Below are 23,401 nucleotides of genomic sequence, written 5' to 3' on the forward strand. Positions count from 1 at the left end.
AAAAAAAAAAAAAAAAAAAAAAGATTCATTAAAATACAGTAATTCAGGTTTATTAAGTCATGAACACTGGGTTACCTCACAAATAAACTAAGTTTAGGTGGAAACTCAAAGATACTGAGACACTAATCCATTTCTTAAACTGCTAAGTTAGCCTCCTTGAAACCTCACTTCGTAGCTCTGCCAACAATGTACTTTTGACATCTCACAGGAATAAAAAAACACCTGCCAGTTGTTTCTGTTTTCCACCTATGTCTGATTTATATATTTATACTTATAAGGAACAAATCACTAAGACTTATTTCATCCTCAGTTATGTTGTGTTTCTATCGATAACATGAAGATTTCGGGCATCTGGACATTAAAATAAGTTTGAGTCTTGGCTTTACAGTCTACTAGGTGTGATCCAAGGCAAGTCAGTCTCCTCATGTTTCACTTCTTTCACTTGTAAACATCTACTTAGAAGTTGTGGTGAACTTGGTATTTCCATGCTTATAAACTGATTTTTTGAAAAGAGTCTGGTACATAGGACTTGATAATAAATGAAAGTACTTGCTACTTTTGGAAAAACAAGCATGACAAGATAGTCTATATACTGATGATCTTCAGCACAGTATATGCATCTTGTTTTTAGCTAGTCTGATAGTGAGACAATAAAAAGAGTTAACTTTGACTTGCACTACGAGTAAAAGAATTCAACTTCAGTTTTTAGAAAGATGTAAAAGAATTAAGAGTGATACTCTTGCTAGTCTCAACTGCCATCTTCCCATCAGGTGGTAAATTCGTCCAGAGAAGAAACTGAATTATTGCTATATGGGATTCTGTAGCAACTTCTGTGAACGTGGGCTCATAATTTTTCACCATGAGACTCAAGCTTTTTGGAGTCATAGTTGTTTTGGGTCTATTCGCAGGCACGCATCCTTTGCCCAGAAATATACACAACATTTGGCACATGGACCTGGAGGTGACAGAGGAGGAAGGCCTCAGGCTAGACACCACTCCAATAAGTATATTAAGCCCCTAGAAAAGCAATCCACCTTTGCAGAGAACTCTTAACTATTAAAACCTATAGCTTGTAAAGTAGCATTTTCAAAGTTGAGAGAATAATGTGGAAGGGTCCTGAGAAGCTACTGACTAAACAGCTGAAAACGAAGGTATGGAGTTCGGTGCCAAAGGAACCTCCCCACAAAATCAAATAGTAACACCAGAGTAAAGCCCCTAGGGTGAGATAAGGAGATGCAAGAAAACAAGCGGCAACTCGAGAAGCTCTAATGCTTCAAAGCTTCAATGACCCCAGATAATCTACGTAGCCAACGTGTTAAAACACACCAACGCATTTTTTTTTTCCTAAACAAAGTAGGAAAGCGGACTTTGCATGAGGGGCGGGCTCAGCGACCCAGGAGTCTTTCTTGGACAGTCCGTCCTGATTCTCTCTGGTTGACAGTGGAGGGACCACATGGCTCCAAGGGCCACACACCCCGGGCTGCCACACAACCTCCAGCCCTAGTCTAGATCTACAATCCCTTCTCGAAGATTAACCGCGACCCGGCAGCCCCAATTCTTACCATAGCGAGGCCGGCGATACCGCAGCCACATCACCCTTCCGGGCCCCAGGCGGAAGAGGCTGCACGCCCCGTCTGCCCTTCTCGTCCTCTCCAGCCGTCCGGTTGGGCTTGTCACGGCACCGCCTACCGAGTCGGGAGATTAAGACGCTAGGATAGGCTTCTCTCCACCGGAAAAGGCGGGATTTACACCACGCCCCGCAGGCCGGCGGAAGTAGCTGACGCTCTCATTGGTTGCAAGAACTTGATCTGTGAAAGCGGGCGTTTCGGAGGAGACCGGAAGTACAATCACGGAGAGGTAGGGTCCGGAAGTGGGGCTGCCTCTTTAAATAACAAAAATATGATTTTCTGTTTTATCTTTTGCTTTCTTTTTTAAAAAGTTCCCTGCTACTTACCCCTAGAACTCCACAGTGTGAGAATCCCCCTCAATTTGTGAGCTCCCGCGCCTTCCTCTTGTGGGCTTTTGGGGATGTTAGGGTTCCCGGCATCATCCTCAAGGTGCGAACCTACCTGTTCACCCTCTTTTCAGTTTCTCCATTTGCATCTGGGGGATTCTTGGGAATGCGAAGCGCTTTTGAAATGCTCTGTGTTGGTTGTGGGATTGGGAGGACAGTTGAATCCAGAGGGTAGTGTTGAGTAGGCTGTTTGAGCATTTCCCCAACACCAGCCTGTCCTTTCAGTCCCCAGATATTGGTAAACTGTGGGTTCCATCCAGGCATCGTGACTGAAACGTACTAGGCAATTTGGGGTCAGGAAAGAACTTTCTCTGGTAACCAATGGGAAGGAACTGCCCTTTACGGACTGCAGCAATTGATAGGTACTTTAGAGAGATCAACTGGCAAGACAAATGACAAGCCAACTTTTAATCAGTAGTAGAATTTAGCTTTTTCTGATTTTAATTATCCCATTAGGTGAGGTTCTGTTACACACACGCACGCACGCACGTTTTTCTTTCTACATTTTATCGATGGAGAAACAGGAGCTTTGACGTGTTTGAATTTGCGTAGTTCTTGGAATTCTGATAAAGTATTAGGAGAGTTTTTCACTCTTTGCTCTCTTAAGGCAACCTTTTGGCTCTAAATGTGTGGTGTATTTTTTCTCAGGCAACAGGGGGTTCCTTTCAGAATGTTTTCAATTTTTTATTTATTGACTTAGAAGGTGGATAGAGAGAAGGTAACTCACGTGAGATGTTGGTTTATGAGCTGTATTCGGCCTATGAGACCCTTTTGTATTTAGGGCAACACAAATGATTAGAAGATTTGGGATTCTGCTGTTTGTGTTTACATCGTTCACTGGGGCACACAAAGGTTTTGTTTTAAACTCTAACTAACTTGATATTTGAGTCTGTTATATTGAATTGTCAAGAGTTGGTCAATTACACAAATTAGCAAGTATTTACTGGGTGCCTGCTTTATTCATAGATCTTGAGATTGCAGCATAGGAACAAAGATGGTCTGTTCTTTTACGGAATTTAATAACGTTGTGGGAGAGGGGAATAAGAAAGGTATAAAAAAATACAGTACTGTCCACCTAAGGAAGAAAAAAGTCTTTTAATGTTCTGTCTTGTAATTCCTTTATATTATACCTTTTAGGTCTTGCCATTCAAATTAAACAAACCTGGTTTAGCTATGGAAATTATGTTGTACAACTTATCGAGCTTGGCTTTTAGGGTAGTAAATGTGTCTGTAGACGTAACTGCCCTTGCTTTCATGTGAAGATTGTCTTGATCTTTGTTACACTTAAGAGTAATACTTCTGTATGTAGCTCTGCTTCAGGCTACCTGTGAAGAGCATCAGAAAGCTTAACTTGTTAGAGATCACAATTGATTTGCTATGTCTATATATTTTAATTAACTTTAGGCCATGGCTTTTTTTTTTTTTTTGGGGGGGGCGGAGTCTCGCTCTGTCGCCTGGACTGGAGTGCAGTGGCCGGATCTCAGCTCACTGCAAGCTCCGCCTCCCGGGTTTACGCCATTCTCCTGCCTCAGCCTCCCGAGTAGCTGGGACTACAGGCACCCGCCACCTCGCCCGGCTAGTTTTGTATTTTAGTAGAGACGGGGTTTCACCGTGTTAGCCAGGATGGTCTCGATCTCCTGACCTCGTGATCCGCCCGTCTCGGCCTCCCAAAGTGCTGGGATTACAGGCTTGAGCCACCGCGCCCGGCCAGGCCATGGCTTCTTATGTACCTGAGCTTCAAAATAGTAAAGAACGACATTGCCAGTTTTTAAGTTATCCATGGAGAGAAACACGTGCCAATAAATGAGGCTGAACAAATATGTATAATGTTTATTGCATTTATATAAAACATCAAAGTTAATCTGACGTGAGTTTTTTTGGGAGGTGGTAGTTTAGCTGCATCATCTTACATAAACCCCCTACTTTTTGGTTTTCAGATTCTATCACAATTTCAAAAGTCTTTCTGGCAGCTTTGCAATGAATCCTCATTTAAAACCATCTTGGATCCTTTCCTTACTAGAAATAAAATTTGACTGTGTTATTCCTTTGTTCAAAAATTATTATTTATTTTTATTTTTGAGACACGATCTTGCTCTGTTGCCCAGGGTGGAGTACAGTGGCACAATCATGGCTCACTGCAGCCTCACTGGGCAGAAGCGATCTATCCTCCTCTCTCAGTATCCCCAGTAGCCAGGACCATGGGTGTATGCCACCGTACTTGGCTAATTTTATTTTATTTTTTGTAGAGACGGGGCTCACTATGTTGCCTAGGCTGGTCTCTAACTCCTGGGCTCAAGTGATCCTCCTGTCTCGGCCTCCCAAAGTGCTGGGATTACAGGTGTAAGCCACCGTACCGCGTCTGACCTGTTTAAAAATTATTATCTCACTTGCATCTGGAAGAATATTTCCAACTTTGGTTTCTTGGGTATATTAGAATCATATGTAAAAATAGTGGATATTTATATTTTTCTATGGAGCTAGTGCACAAGTGTCCTCAGTGTTATGAGGATTAAACGAGTTATTACAAGTAAATCATCTAGGCAAGTGTTTGGCATACAGTAAGCACTCAGAAAGTGTTGGCTATTATTGTACATGGCTTTGGTAAATTAAAAGTCTCTGGAGAGGAGGAATTATAATGGAGGAATTGTTGAATTGCATATATTAGGCACTAAATACAGTAGTCCCTCCTTATCTGAGGTTTTGATTTTGACAGTTTCAGTTACCTATGATCAATCACAGCCTGAAAATATTAAGTAGAACATTCCAGCCAGGTGTGATGGCTCATGCCTGTAATTCCAGCACTTTGGGAGGCCGAAGTGGGCGAATCACTTGAGGTCAGGAGTTCGAGACCAGCCTGGCCAACATGGTGAAACCCCATCTCTACTAAAATACAAAACTTAGCCAGGTGTGGTGGCATATGCCTGTAGTCCCAGCTACTCAGGAGACTGAGGCAGGATAATCAATTGAACCCAGGAGGTGGAGGCTGCAGTGAGCCGAGATTGTGCCACTGCAGTCCTGCGTGGGCAACAGAGCGAGTCTCCATCTCAATTAAAAAAAAAAAAAAAAAAAGTCCAGAAATATTTCATACATTTTAAATGGCATGCCTTTCTGAGTTGTGATGAAATCTTACTCCATCCCATTCCATTCAGCCGGGGGCCATGAATCATCTCTTTGTTCAGCATATCCCTGCTGTATAAGCTTCTTGCCTTTTAGTTGCTTGGTTATCAGATTGATGGAGGTGGTATCACAGTGCGTGTGTTTTAGGAATACTTATTTTACTTAATTATTGCTTCAAAGCACAAGGGTAACGATGCTGGCAATTTGGTTATGCCGAAGAGTAGCTGTAAAGTGCCTCTTTTAAGCAAAAAAGTGAAAGTTCTCCACTTAATAAGGAAGAAAAAAATATCGTATGTTGATGTTGCTAAGATCTATGGTAAGAACAAATCTATCTGTAAAATTGTGAATAAGCAAAAAGAAATTTATGCTAGTTTTGCCGTCACACCTCAGACTGCCAAACTTGTAGCCATAGTGCGTGATAAAAGCTTAGTTAAGATAAAAAAGGAATTAAATTTGTGGGTAGAAGATGTGAAAAGAAACATGCTCAGATTGAAGGCAGTTGGGTTCAGCCTTCCCCTGGGGCCTTGGGATGTACACCCTTGGATAAGGAGAGGACTGCTATAAAAGGTTTTAGTATTAAGTTGGTATTGCATTTATATCACCAGACCACTTTCTCCCCATTTTCTCTTTTTACTTTGTTGCTAGTGTTAATGATAGGGTTGGTTTACATTACCTTTTACATTACCTTCCTTTTTTCATTCACTGTTATTCACATATATTGAAAGACAATTGTTCTACTTTTTTCCTCTCATCCTCAGCTAGCCTCCCTAACCTCAGGTAGAGGTTTTTCATGTTCGAGTGTTAGTCCTTTTTTTCTCCCCCCTTGTTTTCATTCTCTTCCCACATGGCTTTTGAATTCAGACTGAAATGTACGTGAGGACCAAAGTTAATACAATTTTATTGTGTTAGGGATTTTTGTTAAATAAGTAGATTTTTCAGCTGCCCTTGTCACACACAAAAAATAAGGTAGATGGTAGGTGTTAATCTCCTTCACTAAAGTAACCATTTTACTATTTATATGTATCCTAGAATGTCAAGTTATAAATCTCTTAACCTTTCTCCATTTTCAACCCCATTTGTTTGCTCTTCTCTGCAACAAAAATCCTCTAAAGAGTTTTCTGTGCTCCAAGTCCCAATTCCTCTTTTTCTATCTCTGCATCTTCATTTGCATATTTAAAAGATATCTTAAACTCAGATGTCCCAGACCGAACTCCTTTCCTCCCAAACCTTTCCCATTCCTTCTCATCTGAATTGATGGCAGCTTTATACAGCCAGTTGCTCAGTTGAATCTTTGGAGTCATCCTTGACTCCTTACTTTCTCTTGTATTCCAACAATTCCTGTTGGCTTTTTCTATGAAGTATATCTAGAATTCAACAGTTTTCTACTATTTCTGCTATTAGTATACTGATCATCTCTTGCTCGGATTTTTTGTTATTATCCTGTATCATTTCTTGCTTGCATTACAGTAATTGTGTTCTAGTCTCTGCTTTTTTCAGTCCTTGCCTCCCTACAGTCTATTCTCATATGTCAGCCAGAGTGATACTTTCAAAATATAAATCAAAAATTGTACATTTACATGTAAGATTCTAAATGCAATATGTTATCCTAGATTGGATCCTGAAACAGAAAGAGGTTATTAGTGGAAAAACTGGTGAAATCCAAATAAAGTCTATTGTTTAGTTGATAGAAATGCATCAGTGTTGGTTTCTTAGTTTTGATAAATGCACCGTGGTAGTATAAGATGTTAACATTAGAAGAAACTGGGTGAGGGGTATCTGGGAACTTTCTATTATCTTTGCAACTCTTCTGTAAATTCAGAATTATTCCAAAATAATATACAGAAGAATATAACATTACTTTTTTGCTTAAAAACCTTTTCGTGAATCATTTGATTCATAGTAGAAGCTAACAGCCTTACATTGGCTTACGATAGTCTACATCAGTCTTGTCCAACTTGTAGCCCACAGGCTGCCTGTGGCCTATGACGGCTTTGAATGCAGCCCACCACAAATTTGTAAACTTTCTTAAAACATTATGAGATATATTTTTTTGAGCTCTTTAGGTATCATTAGTGTTAGTGTATTTTATGTGTGGCCCAAGACAATTCTTCCTCCAGTGTGGCCTAAGGAAGTCAAAAGATCAGACACCTCTGCTCTACATGATCTGGTCTCCCATTACCTCTCTGACTGCATGTCTTTGTGTTCTCTCTCCCTTTGTTTCAGCCACACTTACCACCCTGTTTCTTAAGTACACCAGACCTGCTTCTACCATAGGGCCTTTGCACTGACTGCTTCTTCTATCCAGAATGCTTTTCTTGCCTCTAAGCCTTTACTCATGTAGACTCTTCTACTTGGAATACCCTTCCTTATCTTTCTTCCTCTACCCCTAAGTTGTTTTCACCTAACCATTTCTCTTTAAAGAGTCATATAATATTAGATGTAACTCAAGGAAGCCTTCCCTAAAATGTTAGGCCAGGGTGAGTGCTGCTTTTCGGAGGAGCTCCCTCCCTACCTCTGTATTTTACAAACTTATATTATAATTCTCTTTGGGTGTCTCTATTTCAGTAGAGAGTTGCGAATGTGTCTTACTGATCTTTGGGATATAAAATCCTGGTACATTGGAAGTAATCAGTGAATGTTTTAATGCATTAATGGCATGATGAAAGACACTCAGCTATGAAGCATAGTTTTGATTTCAACCTGGGTCTTTTGAGTGTAAAATCAATGGCTTATTTGCTATTCCTTGTTTCTTAGGAGAAGGGTGGCTGTCTTTAAAATAATTGAAAGGTACTGTATCCTTTTATACAAGTAGGAGGGAGTTAATGCATTTTATAGCCCTGGACAATTTGTTCCTTGTCATTGTTGAAGCTCACAGCCCTGATGAAAGTGAGTTGTGCTTTTTTCTAAGGTATTGGCTGAAATCACTGATCAGGGTTCAATTGTAGACAGCGAATTTTTAATGTTGATGAAATTAGGCACTTTTGGGGAGAAAAATGTTCTTGAGGTTTCTGTTGCCAGTAAGAAGAAATACATGCCAAAGAAGAAATACATGCCAAAATTCCAAACTGTTCATGAGGCATTTATGTTTTTACTAGATGCCATTACTACCAATAACTTTGTATTACATTAAACTTCTGCTTGTGTACCACTGGGAAATCCCAGAGTGTTTAAAGATGTTGCAAAGATTTTCTTTCAGCAATACAGAAATTTGCTCTTAAGATTGTTTTAATTATGATTAGTTTGTTAATAGTATCTCTGACACGTAACACAAAATTAAGTAAACTAATTTTGCATTTAAACTACTGTTTGTTTAATCCTAGATAATGAGCTAGACTTCCCAACTACTCTTTATGATTGGCATTCTGAATTCAAATTGCCCTCTGAATATTGATCATTGTTGTCGCAGCCTATAAACTAAACCAGTTTTATCTTTACCTAGCCCTTAAGACTAACAAAAAAGGAAATAGATTACCTGTATAGATTCTGAAAAGGCTTTCACATTAGTAATGTGGTTGCAAATGATAATTATGCTTGAGATTAAGTAATCAAAAACAAATATTACCTGGAGGACATTGTATCCTGAATTTGTGTTCATTTCCATAGCTTTGCTAATCCTACAGAAGTGACTAAAATGTTGAAGTAAGCAAAGAGTTCAATCTGGTCTTGTGTGAGAGGATGCTATTAACTTACTTGTAATTTTACCTGAGCAGTGAATGAGAATTTTATGAGATAAAGAAGAACTTGCTCAATTGAAACAGAAAAGCACATGGCTGCTAAGAAATAAGATGCAACCATTGTTGAAATTTGTCAAAGTCTTGACAGTATAAATATTGACATGCTGAGACATGTCAATATTTACCATAGAATTTGGAAGTTGCCAAGTTCCTGTTTAAGAAATGTGACCCTAGCATTGGACACAGTATATCAATAAACACGGAATATGTCCAAATGAACAGCTGCTCAGGGAAAATAAAATTACATCTGTCTAAACTTCGAGGCACTTAAAAAGTTAAAGTTAAAATTTGTGATTTTTTTTTGGTAATTTTTCGGTAGATGCTTATATGATATAGTATACTAATAGAGTTCCATGTATGGGTTTAACATAAAAATGACAGTATCGTTGCTATTTATAAATTTGTAAATTAGCTGTGCTATGAAACTCATCTATAAATTGAATTTTAAAAACTTGCCTAGTGTTGTGTTTAGGAACCAACCCTTCATTTTCAACATTGTTCTTAAGGAGAAATTGGCTTATCATGACTTAGATATTAATTTGGGGAGACAAAAGTTTATACTCTGAGAACTTCTTAAATGGCAACATAGAAAATAGAAGTTTTTGCACTTTAGATGTGATAAGGAAAATTGACCTTGTTATCATTATCTGACAAACATGTCTCAGTTCAAAATCATATCATAAATCACCACTGTTAATTCCCATCTGAATATTACTATATTTTAACAAAGAGCTTTTTGATGTAAATTAGACATTTGAGCTTTTATATCAAGTCATTAGAACCACACAATCTTACATTCTTTTGCAGACTTCTAGAAGAAGTTTAAGCTTAGCAATTCTTTGAATGAGAGTCCTGAAACAATCTTAAGAACATAAAACATGGGTATCAGGACTTGTTTTCTCATTGCTTCTCCTTTCTAATGGTAGCAATTGGTGACTTTTAAATAGTAATCTAATTATTTAACCACTTCATAATATTGTATGAGTTCTTAGAAGAAGTGAATGATGGCCGGGCGCAGTGGCTCAAGCCTGTAATCCCAGCATTTTGGGAGGCCGAGACGGGTGGATCACGAGGTCAGGAGATCGAGACTATCCTGGCTAACACGGTGAAACCCCATCTCTACTAAAAAATACAAAAAACTAGCCGGGCGTGGTGGTGGGCGCCTGTAGTCCCAGCTACTCAGGAGGCTGAGGCAGGAGAATGGCGTGAACCCGGGAGGCGGAGCTTGCAGTGAGCTGAAGTGAGCTGAGATCCGGCCACTGCACTCCAGCCCGGGCGGCAGAGCGAGACTCCATCTCAAAAAAAAAAAAAAAAAAAAAAAAGAAGAAGTGAATGATTTATTAAGTCCATATAGTAGCATACGTTGTAATTAGCTATAGAGTTGACCCTTGAACAATACAGGGGTTAGGGACGCCAACCTCTCAAGCAGTTGAAAATCCATGTATAACTTTTGGCTCCCTCAAAACTTAACTACTAATGGTTTATTGTTGACCAGAAACCTCATCAATAACATAAACAGTTGATCAACTGTTATATGTTTTGTGTGTTATATGCATTATGTACTGTAAACTTACAATAAAGTGAGCTAGAAAAAAGTAAATGTTACTAAGAAAATCATAATGAAGGGAAAATATATTTACTATTCATTAAGTGGAAGTCAATCATCATGAAGGTCTTCATTCTTTTCTTCATGTTGAGCTGCCTGGGGAGGAGGAGGAAGAGAAGGATAGATCTCACTGTCTCTGGGGTGGCAGAGGTGGCAAAGGTAGAGGAGGTGGAAGAGGAGGCAGGAGAGGCAAACACACTTGGTATAACTTTTATTGAAAAACTTTTGTCTGTAAGTGGACCCACACAGAACAAACCTTCAGTTGTTCAGCGATCAACTGTGTATGTACCTTAATTTAATTTCTGAGTTTTTATCTGTTTTTTTTTTTTTTTTCAAAACAGTTTTCTAAGTCATTGGCTGGTGCTCTCTCTTTCTCATTTTGTCCTGAGTCAAAGAAATCCCTTAGATATTAAATCAGACATACCTGAACCAAATATTCTTACCTAACTGCCTAAACATGATCTTTATATTCTGGAATGTTCTAACTTGGTTGAATTTTTTTGGCCATGAGCTAAATAGATATCTCTGTTTTATATAACCTCTTAACAAGGTTTAATTAAAAAATCAGGCATTTCTAGGCCAGGTGTGGTGGCTCACACCTGTAATCCCAGGACTTTGGTAGGCCAAGGCAGGTGGATCACCTGAGGTCAGAAGAGTTCAAGTCCAGCCTGGCCAACATAGTGAAACCTCATCTCTACCAAACATACAAAAATTAGCCAGGAGTGGTGGTGCCCGCCTGTAATCCCAGCTACTTGGGAGGCTGAGGCATGAGAATCACTTGAACCTGGGAGGCAGAGGTTGCAGCGAGCTAAGATTGTGCCACTGCACTCCAGCCTGGGTGGCAGAGTAAGACCCTGTCTCCAAAAAAAAAAAAAAAAAAGCATTTCTAAATAACAACAGCCCTATAAAATTTGTCCTGGTTGGCCGTGCACAGTGGCTTACACTTGTAATCCCAGCACTTTGGGAGGCCAAGGCGGGTAGATTATTTGAGGTCAGGAGTTCAAGACTAGCCTGGCCAACATAGTGAAATCCATCTCTACTAAAAATACAAAAATTAGCCGGACGTGGCGGTGCATGCCGGTAATCCCAGCTGCTCGGGAGGCTGACGCAGGAGAATTACTTGAGCCTGAGAGTTGGAGGTTGCAGTGAGCCGAGATGGTGCCACTGTACTCCAGTCTGGGTGACAGCGTGAGACCTTGTGTCAAAAAAAAAAAATTTTTTTTTCCAGGTCATAGCGTGTTCATTGTTTCAGCAAGCAAGATGTCATACTAAAATACATGAAAAAATTAATACAATCTTATCTTTGAAAATTTAGTAATTTAGTAATTTATTTTGGTCTATGTCTCTTCACTTGGTTTGGAGCTACATGCCTTGTTAAAATAAAAAGCATGTACCTCATTTTTCTGGATATTTTGTATTTCTGATGTTTCACTGGGCATTCTTGTACCTTGGCCAAAGTGGAATATTTATGCAGGCAGAATTGAATTTAATAATATGCATTTCAATTGTTAAGGAAAGATAATTTTCAAGGCATTGGAATTGTATCGTCATTGCTACTGGTGAATCTGCTAATTGATTGTTGATATTTCATTTTCTGAGCATTGGATTCCTCAGGCAAACCTTCTCTTATACCTCTTATTTTTGTGTATATTGGTCCTGTAATTTTTTTACCTTAGAAAATATAGCATCTTTGTATGTCATTTAGCAGGTATTTGACGTATTCTGTCATTATTTTATTACTACTTTAACTCTGCTGTAGCAAAATTATATACTATCTTGTATATATTTACTTTTTTTAAATAACTAACAAGTTTAATTATAATTTATATAGAACTCTGTAGTGTCATGTTCTCCGAAGTGGATGAAAATTCCTTTTTTTTTTTCTTGATCTGCTGGAGTTCTTATTGAACACAGAGTTTCCACATACTGCTTCCTTAATGAATGATTGGTAGATGGAGTGGAATTCTTACAACTAACATTCTGCAGATTGATTTCAGTTCGTTATTTCAACTTAATGGGAATTTTTAAAGCATATTAAGTGACTCTGAAACTAACTTAACTTTGAACAACTTTCAGATCAGCATTTTAAATTTTGCAGTGCAAAATTGCTTCACTTGCACAAAGTAGTGTGGCTTCATTTGTTAATAAACATTTCACTCATTCTTTTGGGGAATTGTTTGATTAAAAATAATATTTTTTTCTAAGACATATAACATTCACAACTTCTCCCTAATGAGAAAATTTTTAGTGATAGTTCTGTAGTTTGAAGACTGTTGATGCATGTAACATTTCCAACTTATTTCTAATAAGATAATCATTCTTGATTGTTCTGAAGTTTGAAGATTATTGATAATTTGACTTCATTTTCACTTCATTGTACTTTATAAGGCAGGAACATGTTTGATTTAGTGCTATTTCAGAATCCTTTGAAGAATTCTGACAATCTTTTTTTAGTATTTCGTTTCAAAATTGATATTAAGTTGTAGCCATAAAGAGGCCACCAATTGATTAATCTTTCTGATCAATAAGGTAATTTAAAGAAACTCTTTTAGCTGTGTGGCCTTGTTGCACTGCTACCTGCTGGAGATAGTGCCAATTTTGCAGTTAACTAAGTGCTATCAGACACTACCCTTGTAGAAGCACAGCCTCCTAAATTGTGATACCTTGATAACAAATGACTTCTAATCTGGATTAATTTTGTTGCTTGCTTCATTCAAATGTTGGAGAGGCCAGCACTTGGGAATCTAACAGAATGGTACTAGAATTTTGAAACTATCAAAGTTCAATTTCAAACAGCCATTAGCTGAGCTTTCTGCTGAGTGATTCAGTGTGTATAATTCAGCTCCAGGCCCTTTTCATCAGGAGAAGAACTGGCAGAGAATCTGCTGATCATGATTATCTCAATATCGTTCCTATATTAAATTCTCTTTTTTCCCCCATTGGGGGAATAAGATAACTGACTTGGGATCCTTGGAGGCCAATCATAACTCCAATTCTCTGATGCCAAGTGGATATTCAACAACTCAGTCCAATTCAAACACTATCTAGGGTTAGTGTCAGATCCCACAGGTTCTGGGCTCAGTCCCACAAAATTGCCCCCACTTCAGATGCCAGTCACAAGTCCCAAGTCACCTATACTTTTGACCAACCAGTTATAAATCGAGGTTTCCCATGATACCACGCTTCAGATTTGATAATTTGCTATAATGACTCACAGAAGTCCAAAAAATATTTTATTTACCTTTACTGGTTTAGTACAAAAGATAGAACTTAGGAACACCCAAGTGAGAGATGACACATAGGGAAAGGTATGGGGGCAGGGGAACAGGCCTTCAATGCCCTTCTGTGGGCGTGCCACCTTTCAGCACCATAATGTGTTCACCAAACAGGAAGCTGTTCACATCTCCTTGTTCAAGAGTTTTGTTTTTTTGAGACAGGGTTTCACTCTGTCACCCAGGTTGGAATGCAGGTAGCACAGTCATAGCTCACTGTAACCTCAAAGTCCTGGGCTCAAGTGATCTTCCTTCCTAAACCTCCAGATATGTTTTGGCTATTTCCCCACCTAAATCTGATCTTGAATTCCCACATATTGTGGGAGAGACCCAGTGGGAGGTAATTGAATCATGGGGGCAGGTCTTTTCCGTGCTTTTCTCATGATAGTGAATAAGTCTCACAAGATCTGATGGTTTCATAAGGTAGGGGGAGGGCTCCCTGCACAAGCTCTGTCTCATTGCCTGCTGCCATCCGTGTAAGACATGAATTGCTCCTCCAGAATTGCTCCTCCATGCCTTCTGCCATGATTATGAGGCCTCCTCAGCCAAATGGAACTGTAAGTCCATTAAACTGTTTTTCCTGTATAAATTACTGAGTCTCAGGTATGTCTTTATCAGCAGTGTGAAAATGGACTTATACACCTCCCAATTCAAATTTTTATAGAGCTCAATCTCCTGGTCTGGGTGCATGGGAGGAATGGAGGGTCTGAAAATCCCAGCCTACTAATCACTTGATGTTTCTGGTGACCAGCTCCATCCTAAGGCTATCTAGAGGCCCCACTCTAAGTCACTTCGTTATTATAAACTCAGGTGTAATTGAAAGCGGTTCCTTATGAGTAACAAAAACATTCCTATCACTCAGGAAATTTCAAGGGTTTTGCCAACTCTGTGCAAGGAGCAGTTCAAACATATTTCTTATCACATATACACAGTATTTTTTGTTTGTTAAATTTTATTTATTTACATTATAGGTTATGGTTGTTTATACTTATGGGGTTCAAAGTGATATTGTAATTTTGAATACAATGCAGAATGATTAAATTAAGCTAATTAACATATCTATCCCCTCAAGTATTTAACATTGTTTATTCATGGCAACATTGAAATGTACAGTACTCAATTGTTAGCTCTGTTCAGCATGCTGTACAATTGATCTAAAATAAAAAAGTCAGACTTATTTCTCATATATAACTGAGGCTTTATACTCTTTGATTGTTGTATTACTCCGTTTTCACACTGCTATGAGGAACTGTCTAAGACTAGGTACATTATAAGGAAAAGAGGTTTAATTGACCCACAGGTCTGCATGGCTGTGGAGGCCTCAGGAAACTTACAATCATGGCAGAAGGAAAGCAGGCACATCTTACATGGTGGCAGGTGAGAGAGAAGAGTGAAATGGGAACTGCCAAACACTTTTAAAACCATCAGCTCTTGTGATAACTCACTCCACTATTATGAGAACAGCATGGGGGAAATTGTCCCCGTGATCCAGTCACCTCCCACCAGGTCCCTCAACATCTGGCGATTATAATTTGAGATGAGATTTGGGTGGGGACACAGCCAAACCTTATCAACTGCCCATCCTCCCTACCACCCAACCTCTGGTAACCACCATTCTACTCTCTGCTTCTGTGAGTTCAATTAATTTAGATTGTACATTTAAGTGAAAACTGTGGCATTTGTCTTTCTGTGCCTTGCTTATTTCATTTAGGGTAATATCTTCCAATTCCATCTGTGATGTCACAAATTACAAAGTTATTTTTATTTTTTAAAGTCTGAATAGTGTTCCATTGTGTGTATATGAATTTTTTTGGTATTCATTTGTCCTCTGATAGACATTTAGGTTTATTCCATAACTTGACTATTGTCTAGTGCTGCAGTGAATATGAGAATACAGATGTCTCTTCCATATTCTGATTTTAAAACTTTCAGGTAAATACTCAGAAGTGGGATTGCTGAATCATATGGTAATTTTTTTTTTTTTTTTTTTTTGAGATGGAGTCTCACTCTGTTGACCAGGCTGGAGTGCAATGACACAATCTCCGCTCACTGCAAGCTCCACCTCCCGGGTTCATGCCATTCTCCTGCCTCAGCCTTCCGAGTAGCTACAGGCACCCACCACCATGCCCAGCTAATTTTTTGTATTTTTAGTACAGACGGGGTTTTACCATGTTAGCCAGGATGGTCTCGATCTCCTGACCTCGTGATCCACCCACCTTGGCCTCCCAAAGTGCTGGGATTACAGGCGTGAGCCACTGTGCCCGGCATCATATGGTTATTCTATTTTTAGTTCTTTGAGGATCCTCCATACTGTTTCCATAATGGTTATGCTGATTTATATTCCTACCAACAGGGTACAAAAGTTCCCTTTTTTCCACCTCCTTGCAAATGTTTGTTGTTTTTGTTGATAATGGCCATTCTCACAGATAGGAGGTGATATCTAATTGTGATTTTAATTTCTATCTCCCTAATGATTAGTGATGGTGAGCATTTTTTCAAGTATTTGTCAGTTATTCAGATGTATTCTTTGGAGAAATATCTATTCAGGTCAATATCTCACGATCTGTTTTGTTTCTATAGAGTTGTTTGATTTCCTCTTCTATTTTGTATATTAGCCCCTTATCAGATGTATGGACTACAGATATTTTCTTCATTCTGTAGGTTGTCCCTGTACACTGCTAATTGTTTCATTTGATGTGCAGAAGCTTTCGAGTTTGATGTAATCTCATTTGTCTGTCTTTGCTTTTGTTTCCTATACTTTTAATGTCAAATCTAAAAAAAACAACAAAAAATCATTGCCCAGACCAGTGTTGTATAAATTCCACCCTGTTTTCTGCTTGTAGTTTTATAGTTTCAGGTCTTATGTTTAAATCTTTAATACATTTCGAGTTGATACTTGTATGTGGTATGAGATAGGGGTCCAATTTCATATGGCTATCCAGTTTTCCCTACATCATTTATTGATGAGATTGTCCTTTTCCCAATAAACATTCTTTTTAACTTTGTCAAGAATCGATTGACTATAGATGTATGAGTTGTTATCTGGACTCTCTATTCTGTTCCATTGGTCAATGTGTCTGTTTTGTATGCCTGTTTACAAATAGGCATAAAATGTTTCTGTTTATAAAAAAAACCACTACTATGCTGTTTTAATTACTACTCCTTTGTAGTATAGTTTGAACGCTTTGTTCTTTTTGCTTATGATTGCCTTGGTTATTTGGGGGTGTGTGTGTGTGTGTGTGTGTGTGTGTGTGTGTTTCCGTATAAATTTTAGGATTCTTTTTTTCTACATCTATGAGAAATAATGTTGGAATTTTGATAGAGATTGCATTGAATCTTAAATCACTTTAGGTAGTATGGATATTTTAACAATATTCTTCCAGTCAATGAACATGGGATATCTTTCTATTTATTTGTGTTTTCTTCCATTTCTTTCTTTAATGTTTTATAGTTGTAAGTGTCCAGGTATTTCACCTTGGTTAATATATCCCTAAGTATATTTTTGTAGCTACTGTAAGTAGGATTGCTCTATATCTCAGAGGAAAAGCTTTCAGTTTTTTCCCTTTGAGTATGATGTTATCTGTGGGTGTGTCACATATGGCCCCCTTTTTTTTTTTTAATACAAGGACATTAAATTTTCAAATGCTTTTCTGCATTTTGTGAGATGATCATATGATTTTTATGTTTCGTTCTGTTAATGTAGTGTATCATATTTATTGATTTGCATATTTGAACCATCTTTGCATACCACAAATAAATCCCATTGATTATTGTGAAAGATCCTTGTAAGGTGTTGTAGAATTTAGTTTGCTAATATTTTGTTGAGGATTTTTAAAATCTGTAATCTTCAAGAATATTGACCTGTAGTTATATTTTCTTGGGATGTTCTTTTCTGGCTTTGGGATTAGAGAGTAATGCTAGCCTCATAAAAAGAGTTTGGAAGTATTCTGTCCTCTTTGATTTTTTTGGAATAGTTTGTAGACAATTGGTATTAGTTCTTGAAATGTTGTGTAGAAGTCAGCAGTGAAGCTATCAGGTTTTGGGTTTTTTGTTGGTGGAAGACTTTATTACGACTAGAAACTCCTCTCGTTATTGGTCAGTTAAGATTTTCCATTTCTTCATGATTCAGTCTTGTAGGTTGTATGTATCTAGGAATTTGTTTATTTCCTCAAGGTATTCATTTTTTTTGCTGTATAATTGTTTATAATAGCCTTTTATGATCCTTTGTGTTTCTGTGATGTCAGTTGAAATGTCTTCTCTTTTATTTCTGATTTTATTTGAGTCTTTTATCTTCTTCTTTTGGTTAGTCTAGCTAAAGATTTGTTAATTTTATTTTTATTTAGAAAAACTTAGTTTTGTTGATATTTTGTATTTTCTAGTTTCTATTTCATTTATTTCTGCTGTGATCTTTATTATTTCTTTTTTTTCTGTGAACTGTGAGCTTAGTTTGCTTTTCTTTGTTTGTTTTCTTTAGGTGTAACGTTGTTTATTTGCAACATGTCTTCTTTTTTGATGTGGCTATTTATTGCCATAAATTTTTTTTCTTAGAACTGTGCATTTCATAAATTAAGGATGTTCATCACCACTAGGCCTACCTTACAGGAATTGCTAAAGGGAGTTATTTATGTCAAAATAAGGGCTGATAATTAATAACAAAAAAGTTATAGAAGCACAGAACCTAAGGGTATAAGTAATAATGATCAATATTCAGAATATTTTAGGACCGTAATGGTGGTGTGTAGTGTAATTTTATCCTTAGTACAAGGGTTAAAGGACAAAATTATTAATTGCAACCACAGCTACAATAAACTTTCAAGGGATATATTTTATAATATGATGTAATTTAGACATCAGAAACATAAAATGGCTGGGTAAAAGTGTTGAGTTGTATTTGATCAATGTTGAGCTGCTATCAGGTTAAAATAGACAGAAGTGTAAGATATTCTTTGTAAGCCTCATGGTAGCCAAAAGGTAAAATTCTATACGAGATGCACAAAAAATAAAATGAAATTCAAAAGATTCAAGACATGCCGCTGCAGGAAACTATCAAACCACAAAGGAAAATTGCAAGAGATGAAGAAGGAAACAAAATATCTTTAAGGGAAAAAAACCCTAACAACAGAAAATAATTAACAAAATGGTGAGAAAGTTAGTACTTTCTTTACCTATCAATAATTATACTGAGTGTAAATGGGTTATATTCTCCTATAAAAGACAAGGAGTAAATGAATGAACACACAGACACACACAGACACACACACACACACAAGACCCAACCAACTACATGCTACCTACAAGGAACTCACTTCAATTTTGAGGATGTACATAGACTGAAAGTGATGAAATGGAAAAAAATATTCTACACAAATGGAAACGAAAAATCAGCAGGAGTAGCAATACTTACAGCAGAAAAAAATAGACTTTAAGTCAAAAACTGTAAAAAGAATACAATGAAGGCATTATATAATGATAAAGTAGTCAGTTTGCCAAGAGGCTATAACAATTATAAATACATATGTACCCAACAATGGAGCACCTAAATATATAAAGCAAACATTAAAGGGTATACAGAGATAGACTGTAATACAGTAACAGTAGAGAACTTCAGTGCACCACTTTCGATAATGGACAGATAATGTAGTCAGAAAATTAATAAGGCAACATTGGACTTAAGCAACACTTTAAATAAAATGAACCTTAACAGACATATCCAGAATATTCCATCTTAACACCAACAGGATACACAATCTTCTCAAATGTACACAGATCATTTCCGGGATAGATTATAGGTTAGTTCACAAAGCACATCGTAGCAGATTTAAGAAGACTGAAATCACATCACATACCTTTTCTGACCACAATTCTATGAAACTAGAAATCAGTTACAGGAAGAATTTCAGAAAATTCAGAAGTATACTGAAATCAGCAACATGCTTCTGAACAACCAATAGGTCAGTTGAGAAGTTAAGAGGAAAATTTAAAAATATCTTTAGACAAAAAAAATGAAAACACTGTATGCCAAAATTTATGGGATGTTGTAAAAGTTTGCTTGTCTGGGAAATTTTTTATTTCCTTCTTATTTTTGAAAGACACTTTTGCTGGGTAAAGTATTATTGGTTGGCAGCATTTTTTTATGCTCCCTCTGAGCAGTTTGAATATATCAGCCCACTCCTGGTCTGGGGTTTCTGCTAAGAAGTTTACTGTTAGTTTTATTGGTACCCCTTTGTGTGTGATTTCTTTATTATCTTTTGCTGTTTTCAGAATTTTTTCTTTCTCTTTAATTTTTGATAGTTTTATAATTACATGTTATGGTCACCTCCTCTTTGGTTTGAATTTGGTTGGAGATCTCCTTTCTTCATGTACCTGGATGTTGGCTTCCTTCTTCTGATTAGGGAACTTTTCATTAGTTATTTCTTTAATATGCATCTTCCCACTTTGTTTTTTTCTTCTTAATTCCTGTTATGTATTGGTTAGGTCTCTTGATGGTGCTCCATAATCCCCATAGGTTCCCCTTCCCTCTTCTCCTCCTCCCCTCCCCTCCCCTTTTCTTTCCTTTTCTCTTCTTTCTTTTCTTTTTTTATTTTCTCCTCTGACTAATTTCAAATGTCTGTCTTCAAGCTCACTGATTCTTCAACTTCCTCAAGGCAGCTGTTCAAGCTTCCTATTTCATTTTTCTGTTTCTTTATCTCCTGGATTTCCATTTTTTAATTGTTTCTATTTCTTTGTCAGACTTTTCATTTTGTTCATGTATTGTTTTCAAAATTTAATTTTCTGTTTGTATATTTTTGTAGTTAACTTTTTTTTTTTTTTTTTCTCAAAAGAGTCAAGGTTTCACTCTATCTCCCAGGCTGGAGACTGGAGTGTAGGGACAAAATCATAGTTCACTATAGCCTTGAATTCCTGGGCACAAGGGATCCTCCTGCCTCAGCCTCCTGAGTTGCTGGAACTACAGGTGTGAGCCAACATGCACAGCCCATTTAACTTTTTAATAAGGATTATTCTGAATTATTTTTTTTTACACCATTTTATGGATTCCATTTTCTTTGAGATTCATTATTGGAGCTTTATTTGTTTCTTTTGGAGGTGTCATGATTTCCTGAGTCTTTGTAATCCTGTATCCTTGTATTGGTGTTTGCACATTTGTGGAGACAACCACCTTTTCCAGCTTTTACAGGTGTTCATTGGCAGGGATAGAACTTTACTATTTATTCTAGCCTGTGCTTCTGGAGCGGCCAGCTAGTAATACCCCTTAGCAGACACAGCTTGCTTTTCGGTTCTCTAGAAAGCTGGCCTGCTACTTTTGCTCTGAATTTTTTCGGGGTAGCTACATAGGTTCTCTTATCTGACAGGACCACTGTGTGAGCTCTGCAATTAGGCTGAGCTGCTGAATAGGCACAGAAACTTCCTCTGATCAACCTTGGCCACGGGGTGTATTCCTTTATTTGAGTTCAACAGTTAGACAGGGTTGCAGGAGAGTCCTTGAGGTTAAGTGGATTGGGATGGATGGACCAATTTTTATGCTCAATAGAAATGCTTATTAGAAATGCTCGGTGGGGTAGGAAAGTAGGCTTTGAGGCTAGGGACCACTGTGGTTAAACTCCCTCCTGTGTCAGAACAAGTGCCTGCTTGTTTTCAAAATCTGCTGAGGATCTGTTGTGGGGTGGAGGCTGGCAAGCCTATCCCAGTTGCTCAGACTGGCTAGTCTTCTAGTAGTTCTCTGTGTAGGCAGGATTACTCCTGGACTGCAGCAGAGAGAGGCTGTAGCTAAGCAGAGGCCCTTCAGGATGTGCTGTGGATCGGAGGCTAACAAGTCTGTCCCAGTGCACAGATCATGAATCTCCTAGCAGATCTTTGTACTTTTAGGATAGTTCTCAAATTGCAGTAAGAGGGGCTAGAGCTAAACTGGGCCCGTTCACAATCTGCTGTGGGACGGAGTTGGTAAGCCTGTTCTGGTATTACTAAGATGGATGCTTCTTTCAGCAGTTCCCCGTCCAGGCAAGATAGTCCCCAGCAAGAGGATTGGAGCTGAGACTAAGCTGTTTCAGTATCTGCTGTGGGATACAGGCAGACACACCTGTCCCAATGGCTCAGACTTACACAAATCCCAGAAGTTCTTTGCATAGGTGGGATAGTTTCTTCGCTGTGGCAGAGAGGGGTTGGAGCTGAGACTGAGCCCTGTCAGGATCTACTGTGGGATGAAGCCTGCTTTGGTGACTCAGATATGTGAGTCTCCCAGCAGTTCTCTACATGGGCAGGATATTTCCAGGGCTGCAGGAGAGAAATGCTGTAGCCAAGAAAGGTCCCCCTTGGGATCTGCTGTGGGATAGAGGGTAGCAATCCTGTCCCAGTGGCTCACATGGGTAAGTGTTTCTCTGGGTTTTTGTGTGAGCAGTAATAAGCGGGGACCACAGATGAGGGGGGCTGGAGCTGAATTATAGGGTAACTTTTGGGTCCACTGCCAAGACTGATGTTGGTGGGCTGACCAGCCTTTGTGGTGTACTTGGGTGTGTAATTCCTCCAGGACCCCTTGGCAGATGGTTTTAGTTGCAAAAGCTGAAGCGGGGGCTGAAGCCAAGCCATTTGGTGAACAGGATTGTTTCTGGGTTTGAACCTAGGAGCCCAATCTGTGTGTCTAGGTGCAAGTTTGTACCCTCAAAATGACCTTCCTAAGTCTTGGGCTTTGCTGGGGTTTTACAGCCTCCTACCTGAATCCCAGGACACCTACAACAAGATTTTTGTTTGTGGATGGGTGCAGAATTCTTATTGTAGGTGTATATATATAATTTTGGAAACTTTATACTCAGTGTTTTGAAAAAAATATGAGCCAACATTTAAAAGCCAGTTGACTTCTGCATAAAAATAGGAATTTGTCAGTTTCTTGAATAATCTGAATGACAGAACACTAAGGACCGATACTTACCAATGATAACAATCTGCTTTGCAGTGAGTAATGGCTACCATCTTTATACGGTACTTGTAGTTTCTAGTTTTCCACAGTCCCACTCATCATGCAATGGATGCATATGTCCTCACTCCTGATCTGCATGGCTCCTGGAAGTATTAGAACTTGTACCCTTACAAGAGAGAATAGAGCTTGACTTAAATTTTAGGTATAAATTTCAGCCTACTTTGAGAATGTATAACCCAAGGGAACTCAGAATAGAGTCTTGCTTATACTTTGGACCTTCTTCTTGCTGGAGTTGTACAAAATGTATTCAGAGATGTGGTCAAAATGACTTAGACTGAGAAACTGAAGCATGGGAAATAAATATGTAGTTACTCATCCAATTAGGAATGTAAGTCCTTGTATACTATTTATAACTGTTACTATCATTTGAACTGTATGAAATTGTCATTTTATAGGTTAAAATTGTGAAATGTTGGTAATTTTATATAGTTCCTAGTTTTATATTGCTGAATTTGAGGATATGTTATAGGTTTTGTTTTGTTTTTTCCTCAGACTAAGTTCCTCAATCTTATCACTTGTTCTCTTGTTTGTCATTAAGAAATAGGCAGATAAATGGGTACAGTTTTAAGTAAATGATGGGTTTGTGAGTGGGGGGGAAAAGTACATTGTTTATAAGTCTTATTCCTTTTTCATACAAGTGCTTTTAGTTACATTTCAGTTCTGAAAAACACTTTTTTTTTTTTTTTTTTT

The 23,401-nt window shown here is 38.1% G+C and overlaps 1 protein-coding gene and 1 long non-coding RNA gene across 3 annotated transcripts in view; one reads left to right on the forward strand and one right to left on the reverse strand.

Annotated features, from left to right (window-relative positions):
• Positions 1 to 1,673, reverse strand: part of LOC108531141 (protein kish-A-like) — a 78,815-nt gene extending 77,142 nt beyond the window's left edge. For both annotated transcript variants that reach the window (XM_017874451.1, XM_017874450.1), the window contains exon 1: positions 1,563 to 1,673. In XM_017874451.1, the coding sequence (XP_017729940.1) occupies positions 1,563 to 1,565 (3 nt within the window). In that variant the 5' untranslated portion in view covers positions 1,566 to 1,673. The remainder of the gene's footprint in view (positions 1 to 1,562) is intronic.
• A 107-nt stretch (positions 1,674 to 1,780) lies between these two features.
• The window catches only part of LOC108531142 (uncharacterized), a 37,432-nt gene continuing 15,811 nt past the window's right edge, over positions 1,781 to 23,401 (forward strand). The window contains exon 1 of the long non-coding RNA XR_001886071.1: positions 1,781 to 1,857. This is a non-coding gene — a long non-coding RNA (uncharacterized LOC108531142). The remainder of the gene's footprint in view (positions 1,858 to 23,401) is intronic.

This window comes from Rhinopithecus bieti, unplaced genomic scaffold (genome assembly GCF_001698545.2).
Source record: "Rhinopithecus bieti isolate Rb0 unplaced genomic scaffold, ASM169854v2 scaffold_9224, whole genome shotgun sequence".
In the NCBI taxonomy this organism is placed as follows: Eukaryota; Metazoa; Chordata; class Mammalia; order Primates; family Cercopithecidae; genus Rhinopithecus; species Rhinopithecus bieti.